The sequence below is a fragment of the Synchiropus splendidus genome, chromosome 13 (genome assembly GCF_027744825.2).
Source record: "Synchiropus splendidus isolate RoL2022-P1 chromosome 13, RoL_Sspl_1.0, whole genome shotgun sequence".
NCBI lineage: Eukaryota > Metazoa > Chordata > Actinopteri > Syngnathiformes > Callionymidae > Synchiropus > Synchiropus splendidus.
Window position 1 is genome coordinate 10,980,986 of NC_071346.1, and position 12,057 is coordinate 10,993,042.

General features: G+C 41.6%; 1 protein-coding gene across 4 annotated transcripts in view; it reads left to right on the top strand.

Annotated features, from left to right (window-relative positions):
- Positions 1–357: 357 nt before the first annotated feature.
- LOC128769003 (cAMP-specific 3',5'-cyclic phosphodiesterase 4B-like) overlaps positions 358–12,057 on the top strand; it is a 34,210-nt gene continuing 22,510 nt past the window's right edge. The window contains exons 1-7 of one of the 4 annotated variants that reach the window (XM_053882202.1): positions 358–504; positions 3,563–3,673; positions 5,773–6,005; positions 9,015–9,209; positions 9,286–9,322; positions 9,762–9,829; positions 10,191–10,240. In XM_053882202.1, coding sequence (XP_053738177.1) covers positions 3,632–3,673; positions 5,773–6,005; positions 9,015–9,209; positions 9,286–9,322; positions 9,762–9,829; positions 10,191–10,240 — 625 coding nt within the window. In that variant the 5' untranslated portion in view covers positions 358–504; positions 3,563–3,631. Of the gene's footprint in view, positions 505–665; positions 820–3,562; positions 3,674–5,772; positions 6,006–7,675; positions 7,836–9,014; positions 9,210–9,285; positions 9,323–9,761; positions 9,830–10,190; positions 10,241–12,057 lie in introns of those variants that run through there. The other 3 variants (XM_053882203.1, XM_053882204.1, XM_053882205.1) reach the window with 3 other exon arrangements.

The following is a 12,057-nucleotide window of genomic DNA, read 5'->3' on the forward strand; positions in this document are numbered from 1 at the left end:
TGAGACAAAAAACTTCCCTGTAAAGCAACGTCTGTGGAGAGCAATATAAGACGCGATGGAAGGATAAGAAAGCAGACGAGTTAGTGCTAGGTAGGACCCTGTTTATAAGGGGAAGCAAACAACTGAAAAAAATATATTATTGGATTAAATAATCTGATCAATAAAAGCAACCTTATATTTCTGCGAGGTAAAATTGATATTTTACATACACGTTATTAAAAGATAGATAGGTTATAAAAAAGACTCTTCTTTCTAGAGAAAATATGGAAGTAAATGACGCCAATTAATTTCTTATTTAGATTTTCCTCGGTGACACGTGATAGGCTGAAGAGCGATGACGTTGTCGGCCATTGGCGGATGAAACCAATCGATGCACTCGCGGTTTCTGGCTGTGGAACACGCGCGAACCACACAAACGGAACCGGATCAAAGTGGACACACGTCCACGCAGCGGTACCACAGGAGAGCTCTCCCTCGGCTCGTCGTGTCGGACAAAGACTCCAGGTAAGAGCGCGGACATGCTCGCTGGGTGCCGCCTTCACGGACCGCCAGGTGTTTGCTAACGAACCTTCGCAGTTACACCTTGGTTTTATTTTGCAGCGCCTCATTGCTGATATAACGTTGAAAACAAACACCGTGCCATTTTGGCTAATTCACGCAGGCGCACCGAAGTGGTTTTATTCCGTTTCAACCGTCAATATTAACCTACTACGACCTCAGGAGAAACACTTGGACCGGTTTCTCCACATTGCCGCTCTGTTATGGCGTCAACAGAACTAACCCGACGCTTCTAGTGAGTCAAGACAATCTGAAACCAAGGTATTATATGCCTCCATATTTGTTATTTTTTGACTGTGCAAATGAGTTGACATTACCTGCCATTTCATTATAATGTAACTAGAATATTCAGTAAATGAAATGCATTTGTTGCACCTTGTAAAATTCACTTATCCAGGTGAGAGAATGACTCACAGTTTTATTTGAAAGTCTTATCATTTCAGCCCATTCCATGATCATTTTGTCTTCCAAAACTGGCTTCTTACATCACTGCTGCTGTTCCAGTTTCCCGTATTGCAATTACACATAAGTCAATAGTTGCACAACAGGACACACTTAGTCCGCTTCCTGTTTCAAGCCATGACTCACTGGCTGTGTGGTACCTCTGGTGAAGGTGATGATGAGCATCACCCGTACCTCTCTAGTTTGTTAAAGTTGTTTTTTTACCTGTAAGCATGGATGCCTGTGGTAGAAATGGTACTGGTACTGATCTGGCTGTATCATTTTACCTCAGATGACCGGGGTAACTCAACCTCTTTTCCATCCCTTGTTTCTGTTCTAAACTGATGCTAGAGCCGTTTGTGTGAATCATTGAAGTCCACGTCCTTAGCTAATGTGATTCCTTCCGGCCGAAAAGGTTTAACGCATTGATTTTGTGGTCTGCATAAAGACTCTGTTCATTCCTGTAGAGGAAATATTTCTGTGCTCACGGCCTCCTCAGCGATTCAACAGGCTCAAACAGAGCGCTTGCGTCTCAGAACATAAGGGAGACTGTTTACAGGAAGTATATCTCCGTGGATAGGGTCCCTCCATTACATATACGTGAGAGGACCAAACGTCACGATGAAAGCACAGGCGGATATGATCAGATGGCAGCAGTAGGAAGTAAAGATTGATATCCATCTGCAACGCACCACTGATCCCAATATGTGCTGAAACTTCTCAGCACTAAAAGTCATCTACAAACTTGGGTGAGTCTTGGAACTGCAAAATATGTGTGGGCGCCAGGAGCATCTAATCTGTGAAAAGCAGCGCCTTTGTACCACCAAACATTCCTCTCACAACTGTTGCTAGTTTGTTTGAACTTGGAGACAGTGCCTAGTCTGAGACAATTAAGACATTTAAAAACTGTTTTTCAGTGATACATACAGTATCACACATTCACGTGGCCCCTCCAACTACTACGTACAACTATGTGTATGGGGCTATGTGCTGCCAGGAAACAGCCATTGAATGGACTGATGGCAAACGAATCAAGGGACCAGCTCTACAATAGTTAGATTCTTGCTCTGGTGCATAACTTCAATGGCTGAACCTGTGAAAAACATGGCACTGCAGAGCAAGAACGTGCACACAGATGTGACCTGACCAAGGCAGGAAGCTTCATGCAGAGATTGGTGGCTCTTTGTCTGTACTTCTCTGAGGCAGTCAGTTGCCATGGCACTGCACTTGTGACTGCCACGTCTCATTTTTTGTTACAAGATCTGGACTAGCTTGCTTGACCAGCCTTGAGCTGTAGGTCGCAGAGCACAACGATATAATGGAAAAAGTGGCATGTTCTTGCGAGAAATATCAGCGATGGTTCAAGTCTGTGGAAAGTGAGCTGTGGTATGGCGAGGGATTGCGGTACATTTTGAAGACGTCAAACTCATACTGCCATTTATCCTCGTTTTATTCTTGTATTGTGTGAAGTATCACGCTTGCAAATAGACTGTTTGGGACTGAAAAAGAAATGGAAAAAGGATATTAGAAATGGAAGTACAAGACAAAGGAGCCAACAATTGAGGTGGTTATGGTGGAGGATGCCAGGTCCTCAGAGCTGTGTTCATACTCGGGTTTCTCTCCATCTAGTGTCCTGCTGGTGAAGCGTTCTTGGTAATCTATCTGGTCAGTTGGCGGGTGCGATGACATCTGCACAAGAGCAACACTACTACTCTCTGCGTAGGACTTGCCCACACAGATGGTGTGGGACGAATGGATAAGATTTTATGAGGAAACTATTTCTGTCTGTTTTGGTCCTTTTCAACCTCACAGTCGCTCCGAGCTCCTCACAAAAACAGAGGTTCAGGTTGTGTTCGACATGTATTGAAAGGTCTTGTGATCATCCTTGTGTGTTCCGTGTCCTCTTAGCTTGTCGCTGTGTAATGGGTCTGTAAATATGCAGAAGTGGTCAGTCTTGCTTCGTGTTTTGCAATACATGGCTTTTATGATCCATTTTATTCGGCTGAAGTGGCTTTGAACTTCTGCTTGTAATGTCCAGGATTTAGAAATTAAGAATGGACAGTGACCTTCTGGCTCATCACGATGTCCCTCCTTTCATCTCATGCTTTGCCAGCTGCGGCTCTTTACAACCTGAGCTTGCTGGGCGAGTCAGAGGCTGTCCAGTTGACGTGCCGAGCCAGTCGACGGTGTCATGGAAAATATTGATCTGTGTCTGTCACATGGTCCTCGTGTCTGGCACTTCAGGCTGTTTGATTGTTCCACCTTTAAATGACAAGTCAGATGGCGATGTCAATAATCGCCGTTCCAAACCTTGAGGGGAATTTTTACGAGTCTATTGACCAGTTCAGTAAATCATCATCATCAGTGTTGTTCATACATTAGTCAATTGATGGTATCTGAAACACGTTGTCCACCTTCTCCTGGTCTCTCCACCTCTAACATTCTTCATCCAACTCCGTCTCTCCTCTCCACATGAGAGTCTGGCCTCTCCCCATTTATGTAGTCTGACAGTTGGACGAGAACAGACCACATTCTAATCATACTTTTGTGTTTTGTCCTCTAGTGCTGAAGCAACTTCTTACTTGGTTGGATCTGTCTGGGTTCGAGAAGAACCGCCTGGACAACACTCATCATGATGAAAAGCAGAGGTTCTGTCGGGGTGACACCCAGTGATGTAAGTCTTGACTCTCCCTCATCGTCCGCTGAGTCAAGTCAGCCTTGTATGTTTTAATTCCCCTGAAAGTTCATGTCAGTTTTGTGTTTTCCATCTTTCTCTACCTGAAATGAATCCGATTCTAGCAGACTTGGGTTGAGAGGAGCAGTATGTCTGTGTGTCCTGTGACTCATGAGCAGATGACTCTACTGTACACAACAGATTTCAGTCCAGCTGGACATGTTGGTGTGACAAAACAAGATCAAAATTGAAATGTTTTTGTTTCCATATCTGGGTTTAAAAGTAGAAAAACAAATGCTATATAAAGGGAGGAAAAGCATGGTTACAAAAGGTCTTCAGGGGTGGAAGTCAAACAAAAAATTTGCGCACAGACTGAGTGGAAACATGGACGGGAGGGAGAGTGTGATAGATCTGACGGTGAGGCCCATCTGCTTCTCCTCCTCGCAACCGTGCTGAGGACCAGACATGCCGGATCAGTTTCTTTGACACCGTCCAAGAGGAGCTGAATTGTTCAGCTACATCCTGGATCTGGTTCTCGTGTTGACGTCAATCGTGCGCCTCGTGTCATTGCCACACCAACATTAATGAATTGTTAAAACCATACTTAACAGAGTCACTCACTGAAATGTTCTCTAATCTCAGCAGTAAAATAATCTGACTCTAGATTTTTTTTTTTGGATTCATCTTTGAGCCAGGTGCTTGAGATTTGCATTTTCTTACTAAGATGTATTAGCAATGTGAATAAAAATTAAATTAAAAAGTCAATTTAAGTTGTAGAAGTTGCCTTGAGTTCAGCACCGGAAGAACAGCCATTGCAATTTACTCAAGGTGTGGCACAGTCAGACTGAAACAGATTTTCTGGAAGTGTTTCTAACAGAAAACCTGAAACCCTGCAGTTAATAATTTCCTTTTATCATAGCTCATTGCTGTTTCATGTCCAGATATTTCCTGGTCTAGGCACCTTTTTTTTTTTTACTCATTTATTTGGTTAAAACAATAAATTATAAAAAATATTTATTTAGATATTTTATTTTATATTATCATCGGAGGACTTAAAATGTGTGAGGTTAAAGTGTTGCTAAACAGTATAGTACAATCCAGAGAGACAGTATTGAGTAAACAAAAGGATTTTTCTCTCATTCCCTCAACTCAAATACAGTACAGTGAAAATTGGTGCGACAACACCCCAATGACCAGTGAGCTGTATTTAAAACAGTTCAAATTCTCCATTGAATTCGTCTGGGCGTAGGGTGTCAGTGCTCCATTGATCCCTCAGACCTGGGCACATTCCTCCTTTCATTCAGACTGTGTCCCTTCTCAATAATGTAAGCGATTTTTTTTTCAGTCTTTTCAATAATTTAAAGTCCACATGGAGCCAAGCTGTGAGCGTCTCACTTCTAAAAACTGCCATTCATATCTGCTTCACCTAAAACACGGGGCCTCTTTAGAGGTTTCCCAGGTAGCTCCGCTGTAGCCAGCAGAAGCCTTTCATCTTCCACCTCTGTTCAGCAGTTCCATTTGAGTTGTAGCTTTCATCTGGCTTCCTGTCCTTTCATGACCCTCTGCTGACGTGCATGATAAATGATTCTGACTGTTCTGGGCTGATACACAAGCGCACACTCAAGTAAATGAGCAGCAATTCCCGCACCAAGTGCCGCCGGGCCTCCGCGAGTAATCAATGACCCCTGTGTTCAGATGTCGGAGACGCAATCGATGTGCAATTGGTGTAATTTGGCTTCTGTACCGGGACTGTGATGTACGGCAAATGTACGTCTATGATAAGAAGCTGCAGTGGTAATTGGGGACCGGCTCTTGTTGGTTTGTTTTGGGAGATCAGGTTTTTATGTTGCAACAACAAATCAAATGAACTGCGCCCCTAGAAAGAGGCTCCCACTCGCCTTGTTTGACTGGAATTCAGATGACACTCACTCTTCACTAGTGTAATAAAGTCATTCAAATGTCTAATGACTAAGAGCTACATGCATCTTCTTTGCAGCTTCTATCATGAGAACCGTAATTATAGTATACCTCAGACATTTTCATGTTGAACATAACTTTAATATCTGAGGCCATAACTGCCATTTTTATTCATCTACCAGGAGATGAAGGAGTCTTTATCAGGACAGTGTACAGCAGCAAGCGCACCACAGGGAGCTGAAGTTTGCAAAATCCACCGGCAGTTTTCTGGAGCTCTGCAGCTTCCGCCGTTGTCCTGGCGGCAACCCGACAAGGCCAGCCCTTACTCTCCAGATGAAGACCAGGGGGCGCGGTCCAGACCCACCAGCCTGCCCATCGGTCCCTTGCCTCGAATAGACATCACACACGCTCTCAGGTGAGACTGAAGGCATCTTTTTTGAGTTGAAGCTTTCGAATTCTGCAGCTGTCATTAACTCTTCTGTGACGCACTGTGACTTCTCACCTCCTTAGTTGTCTGTCGCTCATGTCTTGCCTTTTAAATCTCCAGAACTAGGGAAAAAATATCAGATTTTATAAGTTTGTCAGTTGTTTTTAATCTTCCAAACTTGTATTTTCCCTTTGTTTTAATTGTTATTTCTTGATTCTCATACGATCTTTTAGGTCCTTGTGGCTTTGGCCTGTTAGTTTCTCAGAAGTCTTTGTTTTTCTACCTTTTGATTTTCATCTGAGGAGAAAGTATACTATTTTTCTTCCACTTAATTAAGAAGACCAGACTTCAATGACTGTATTTGATCTCCCAAACCCTCTGCATTTACTGATAATGAAGTCACTGATCTGGAGCGTCTCTCAATGATCTCTGCCTTTCATCATCTCCTCTATATGGGATACATTTGCTTTGTTGAAGCTCGATTAGTTTAAAGTTATGAAAGTGATGAACAGTCACAGAGTGTTTCTTATATCATCACACACACACACTGAACTCATGTTATGATAAACATTGTAATATCCAAGGAAGACTCTTCAAAATAGGTGCCTTAAATGTGTTTCGTATCCAGTATCCCCCAGTATATGTCGTCTCCTTTTGACTTCTGTTTTAGCTCCATACTGAGAATAAAATAACTTCCTAATATTTTCTGATATTATGTACAAGTTTGAAGTGCTGTAGTGGCATTAGAATATCCGAATGTCCTTTCTAATACATTCTGGTGTTACTGCTGCTTTTTTGATATTTTTTTTTTATTGTTGTTTTCTATATAGATTGATTTAGAATCATAGCGTGTTGTTTATTTTTTGTATTTGTACTATTTTAAGAAATTTTACTTATTTAATTTAACCTGAATAATGTGTATTTTTAGAGCCATATTCGGTTTCCTTTTTAACCCAATATAAGCATTTAAAATCTCATTGGAAGCAATGCACTCAGTGGGACTGCAGGTGGCAGCGTAGCGTAACGGAATTCAGGGTGACATGACCTTCTTGACACCGGTAGATAGACTGAGCAGCATGAACTTGGAAAAATCGAATACCCTTTTAAACGATTAAACAGATGATGGATTTCAGTTGGAAGATGATCTTTTAGCATCTGCTGGTCCACCTAAAACAATCTATAATTCATTTGGATTTGTGAATCATTTTGGACATAAAAACTTGAAGTCCTAATATAAAGAAGAGTGTTGCTCCAAGTGCCGGTGGGCCACATTCAGTCGAGGATGTACTTTCTGTACAACCTTCAACATAAGCATTGCAGCATTGCCACTGTGAATAAACCTTTCTTTCCTTGCAATTTTTTAATGTTTATGGTGCTGTTTGGTCCTCATCAACGGTGACAATATTCTCTCCCCTCGCCGCCATCCATCCTTAAAAGGGCATATTATCCTGGATGTCACAGCGAAGGTCAGCCTGGATGATGCACGCGGACTAATCTGCAGTGCTCTAATAAAGAGCGGACAGACTGTCAGATAAACAATAACTGGGAATCCATTCCCTGTGTTCCATCCCAGATCTGCTTCTTAGCATCTGTCAAGCCTACGTTATCCAGGCATGTGGCCAGTTGCTGGACAGAGAGAGCGTCTGTTGCTGGGTTTGTGTGTGTGAGCGAGCAGCTTCAGCCATTCTCGCTGCCGGATAAGAAAGAAAGGGAGAAGGAAGTTGGAGCCAGAATGTTTCGGAGGTCTCCTCGGCACAAAGGTGGGCACTTTGACTTCAGCGATGAAGTGGTCCGCACCGCTCACCTCTCGCCGCCCAGGTGACTCCTCTTTGATTCCGTATGTGGTGACTTAGAAGTTGAGTGGTTCGGTTAAGAGGTCAGATTATGGATGTGATTTATGTGTGGATGTGAATGATGCTTAATGCTCTGCAGACGGAGTGAGTGCTAATCTCAGTTTGCGCCATTTTATAAGGTCTCCGGCTTCGATTTTTAAAATATTTTCACGTGTTTTTGTCTGTTGATCTGAGGCGGGCCTTGGTGCTGTACTGAAACTGCCCACAAATGTCGAGGTTTGTCACCAAATTGTCTTTTTTATAGGACTCCTGCATGTAAAATGTCGGGCATTAATTGAACAAACCACATAGCATTCACCTATGTACGTCAATTATGTGATCTAAACTTCAACTCCCTGTGTTCACCGACAGTGGAGTCATTCAGTGAAATTAAAGTTACTAAATTAAAAACGTTTGTTGCGGTTATTTGTCCAGCAGGTGTCACTAGAGAGCCCTGTCTGAAGCTTGTTGTGCTGAAGGAGCTTTATTTTCCTCTGAATTTTTCCACTGGTATAGAGAATGTGCTTTGAGTTTGTGATGAATGGCGTTTGAACTTTCGACTCTGCTCCTGACCCGACCATCTGATAGCACTGTTGCCTGCCTGCCCTGCTTCCCCAACACCCAATCTGTTGACCAGTGTGTCCATCTGTGGCTCTCCGGCTAACAGCTTTAGCACATCATCTGACCTTCTACATTTCATTTTTCTCCACTAATGCGAGCCAACTACAGTACATTTTACTTAAATAAGTGACCTTAATGACAGATTCTGTTCAGAAAATATGTGATTAGAGGTGAGAAATGCAATAATTTGGGATTTGGATATAACGGAACCATCAGAACAGAGAATATGTCTGAATCTTATCTTCCTTTTTAAGCATTAACAGCTAGATATTTTTGCTTTAATCTTGTCACAAACATGACTGCAGAGGAAATCCAGACCTCTGATTTGCAGTAAACCTTCCCCTCCCCTCTCAGATCAGTCAACTTGTACTTGTATGGGAGGCTTTATCCTTCCTTGTCTGAGAACAGTGGTGGTTTATGTTTTGTTTTTTAGTATTAATGCTTCTTAAAAATGGTGTATGATGGTCAGCTCTTCAGAGAAACAGTGGGGTCCTCTTGGTAAATCCTGGGTTCAAGTTTGAGCGTGGTGTAATCCTTGTTTCAGCGTTGAAGTGGAGAAAGGCCCATCCTCCTGCTGCAGCCCGCTGGACTCCATCGTGTCCCCGGGATCGGGCCTGGCTCTGCATCCCAACATGTCGTTGCACGGGCAGCGCAGGGAGTCCTTCCTGTACAGGTCCGACAGTGACTACGAGCTCTCGCCGAGGTCCCTGTCGCGAAACTCCTCCATCGTCGGAGATGCGTGAGTGCAGAACATGATGGCTGGACCACTAGAGACTATTAAACTCTTGTTTCACTCGCTCTGTTTCCTGTTACAGACATGTAGAGGATTTGATCGTGACCCCATTTGCCCAGGTGAGTTTTCTGGCTTCAAAATTAACATTTTTTTATTGGAATCTCTTGTTGTTATTCTAGTTTTATTTAATCGATGTATTTTTTCATTATTGATTTTAAATATTTTGACTTTCATTATAGATGATCTCATTCTTTTCTCATCCTTTCAATAAGTTCAAAGTTCCTTATGAGGTGTCAAGCTCTGCCACCTGTTGGCCGCTCAGTATCGCATCTCTTTAAACACAACTAGACCTTTAATAGTCTTGAACTTTTCTTAAATGCGTTGCATGTAATGTTTCTCAAAAATGTGTTTTCCATGCATATACCTCATATTTCCATTAAGATTAATAACAAGCGTGAAGAGTTATTGTACTCACCAAAAAGTAAAATCTTCACATTAACTTCATTTGTTATTTAAAATAACAGCCCTGATGCACTTTCTCTTACCCCTCTTTTTCAGGTCCTTGCAAGTCTCAGGACAGTTCGGAATAACTTCACAACTTTGACCAATGTACAGTGTGTTTCCAAGTAAGTGGTTCTATTCAGCAACAGTCTCATTTAGGATTTCATTGTCGCATCTAAATGCTTCCTTAACACCCCACTTGGGGGCGCTGTAGCGCAAAACATCGCCAAACGACTGAAGTGAGCCAAGTGGTTATTAGTAATCTAACACGACTATAGTCATGTGGAGATGATAAATAGCTGACGTCATGACGTTAAAGCAACAGTAGTTATTCCATTTGCAAATGATTGGAAATGTTCCTGAGTTCAACTGGAAAACCCTGTTCTGGAAACTGTCATCGTACAGACAACTGTTGCACTGTTTTTTTGAATATACCAAAAAAACCCAACCGATACGACAGTGAACCCGTTTGTCTTTCTCTTGCAGGAGGTCTCCAGTCACTAATCAGCCTGCTGTCGCCAAAGTCTGTCTGTCTGGTGAGTTCTGGCGTGTGGTTTGGTTAGTTACTTTGGCTTAGCACTGGAAAAAAGGGGCAAAACAATCCGAATTTGCCCACCACAAACTTAATCTGGAGTAGCAAGTACCTTCATTTAATGCAACTTGGTTGTGCGAGGCAGTCGATACTAAGACACAGCTGAAGAGTCAAACTTGGAACAAATATAAATCAAAATTGCAAAGGCCAATTAACTCATTGGAACTGGGTGTGTGATTGTTGTTCTGGAAATGTACTGGGTCTCTATATGCGTTACGTAATTTATCTTACTCAATATTAAGGTGCTGTGGTTTATGCAGTACAATCTGTTCTTGTTTCATGTTCCAAAAACCACCCCACAAGACTGAAATGAATATGCCGTAATATTATGTTTATATTAATGATTGTTATATTAGTTTATATGTCTCTTGCCTCCTTAAATGATATGTATTTCATGAAAGTGCAGAGTGACTTCCTCCTGCACTTGCACTCGCATTTATCTGTCCATGCATAAGTTCAATGCGGGGAACAACAAACAATCTTATTTCCTCATGGGGCCTCCTGAAAAGTCCATATTGTAAGCAAAGTTTTGGAACATTACTTGGTAACACAACATTATGCATGTGAGCAAAAGTTTGTTCATGACTTACGGAGTAATAAAATCGGGTTATTTTGAAGATTATTGTAAATTACTGGGTGTCATTTTGAGGATTAAATGCTGAAGCTTTAATTAAATGCTCAACCGAACGCAAATATTGGAGTATTTTGATCCAAAATCCAGATTAGTGGATATGTAGTCAAAAACTATCGCAGAACCGGACTCCATGTTTTCATGGAAGGAGCTAACTCTGCTAGAAGCATCGGTGCACTCAGTTTTAGGTCACGTGCGATCCACCTTGGATCAGACGCCTGTCTGAACAATCGCTCTGCAAAACTGACCGGATTAGCTGCTCGAATTCATTTGGGTTTTGTGTCAACAATGGAAAGGTAGTAGTGCACATCATGAAAATATTTACTTGGTTTATTACCAGAAATCTCTTATATTTATTCTTCATTACCTGTGTTACACCTTTGTTGGAAAAAAAATGAAGAAATAATGGATTAGTAAAATATGATTAGTATTATGAAGATATTTTATGTATATTACAGTATATATATTGTGTGAAATACTTGATGGATGAAATGTAAAAAATAGTTTAAATAAAATAAATATGAGGAAAATATGTTAAAAATATATATATATATTATATATATTAATTAATGTTAAAATTAATATTAAAAATGTTGTTGGGTTTTTTTTTTTTCCAAAATGTAAAATTTTAATATTTATTCGTGTGCAACTAAACTATCTTATATGTGTATGTATATATTGTGACTTGTATGTCAGGAATTGTGCAAAACTGAAAGCCGAATCTACATCCTGTAATGGTTAAATATTGCAAAATATTCAGCTGCACAGACAATTTCTGTGCTGTTTCAGTGTGTCTTTGCTTTAAATTGCTGAAGGACTTCTATGCATCTGCACAAACGCCATTAACATGCATAGGTTTCCTCAGAGGCTGTTTCCACACAGGGCTTGTGTTGACAGTGTCGGTGACTCCGTCTCATCTCTCATGCGAGCAGGAAAGGGCAAAATGACCAGACGGAACTGAACGGTGTGAGAAAATGTGAAACAAAGCACCTGCTTTCAGATCAGGTTTATGAGGGAGAGGACACATAAGAGAGGGAGGTGAGGGATAGCGTTTCCTGCCGCACTGGTTCTTCCAGCTCCATTGACGTCAGCATGGCCTCCTCTTCACTTCCTATCAGCACAGATGGGCT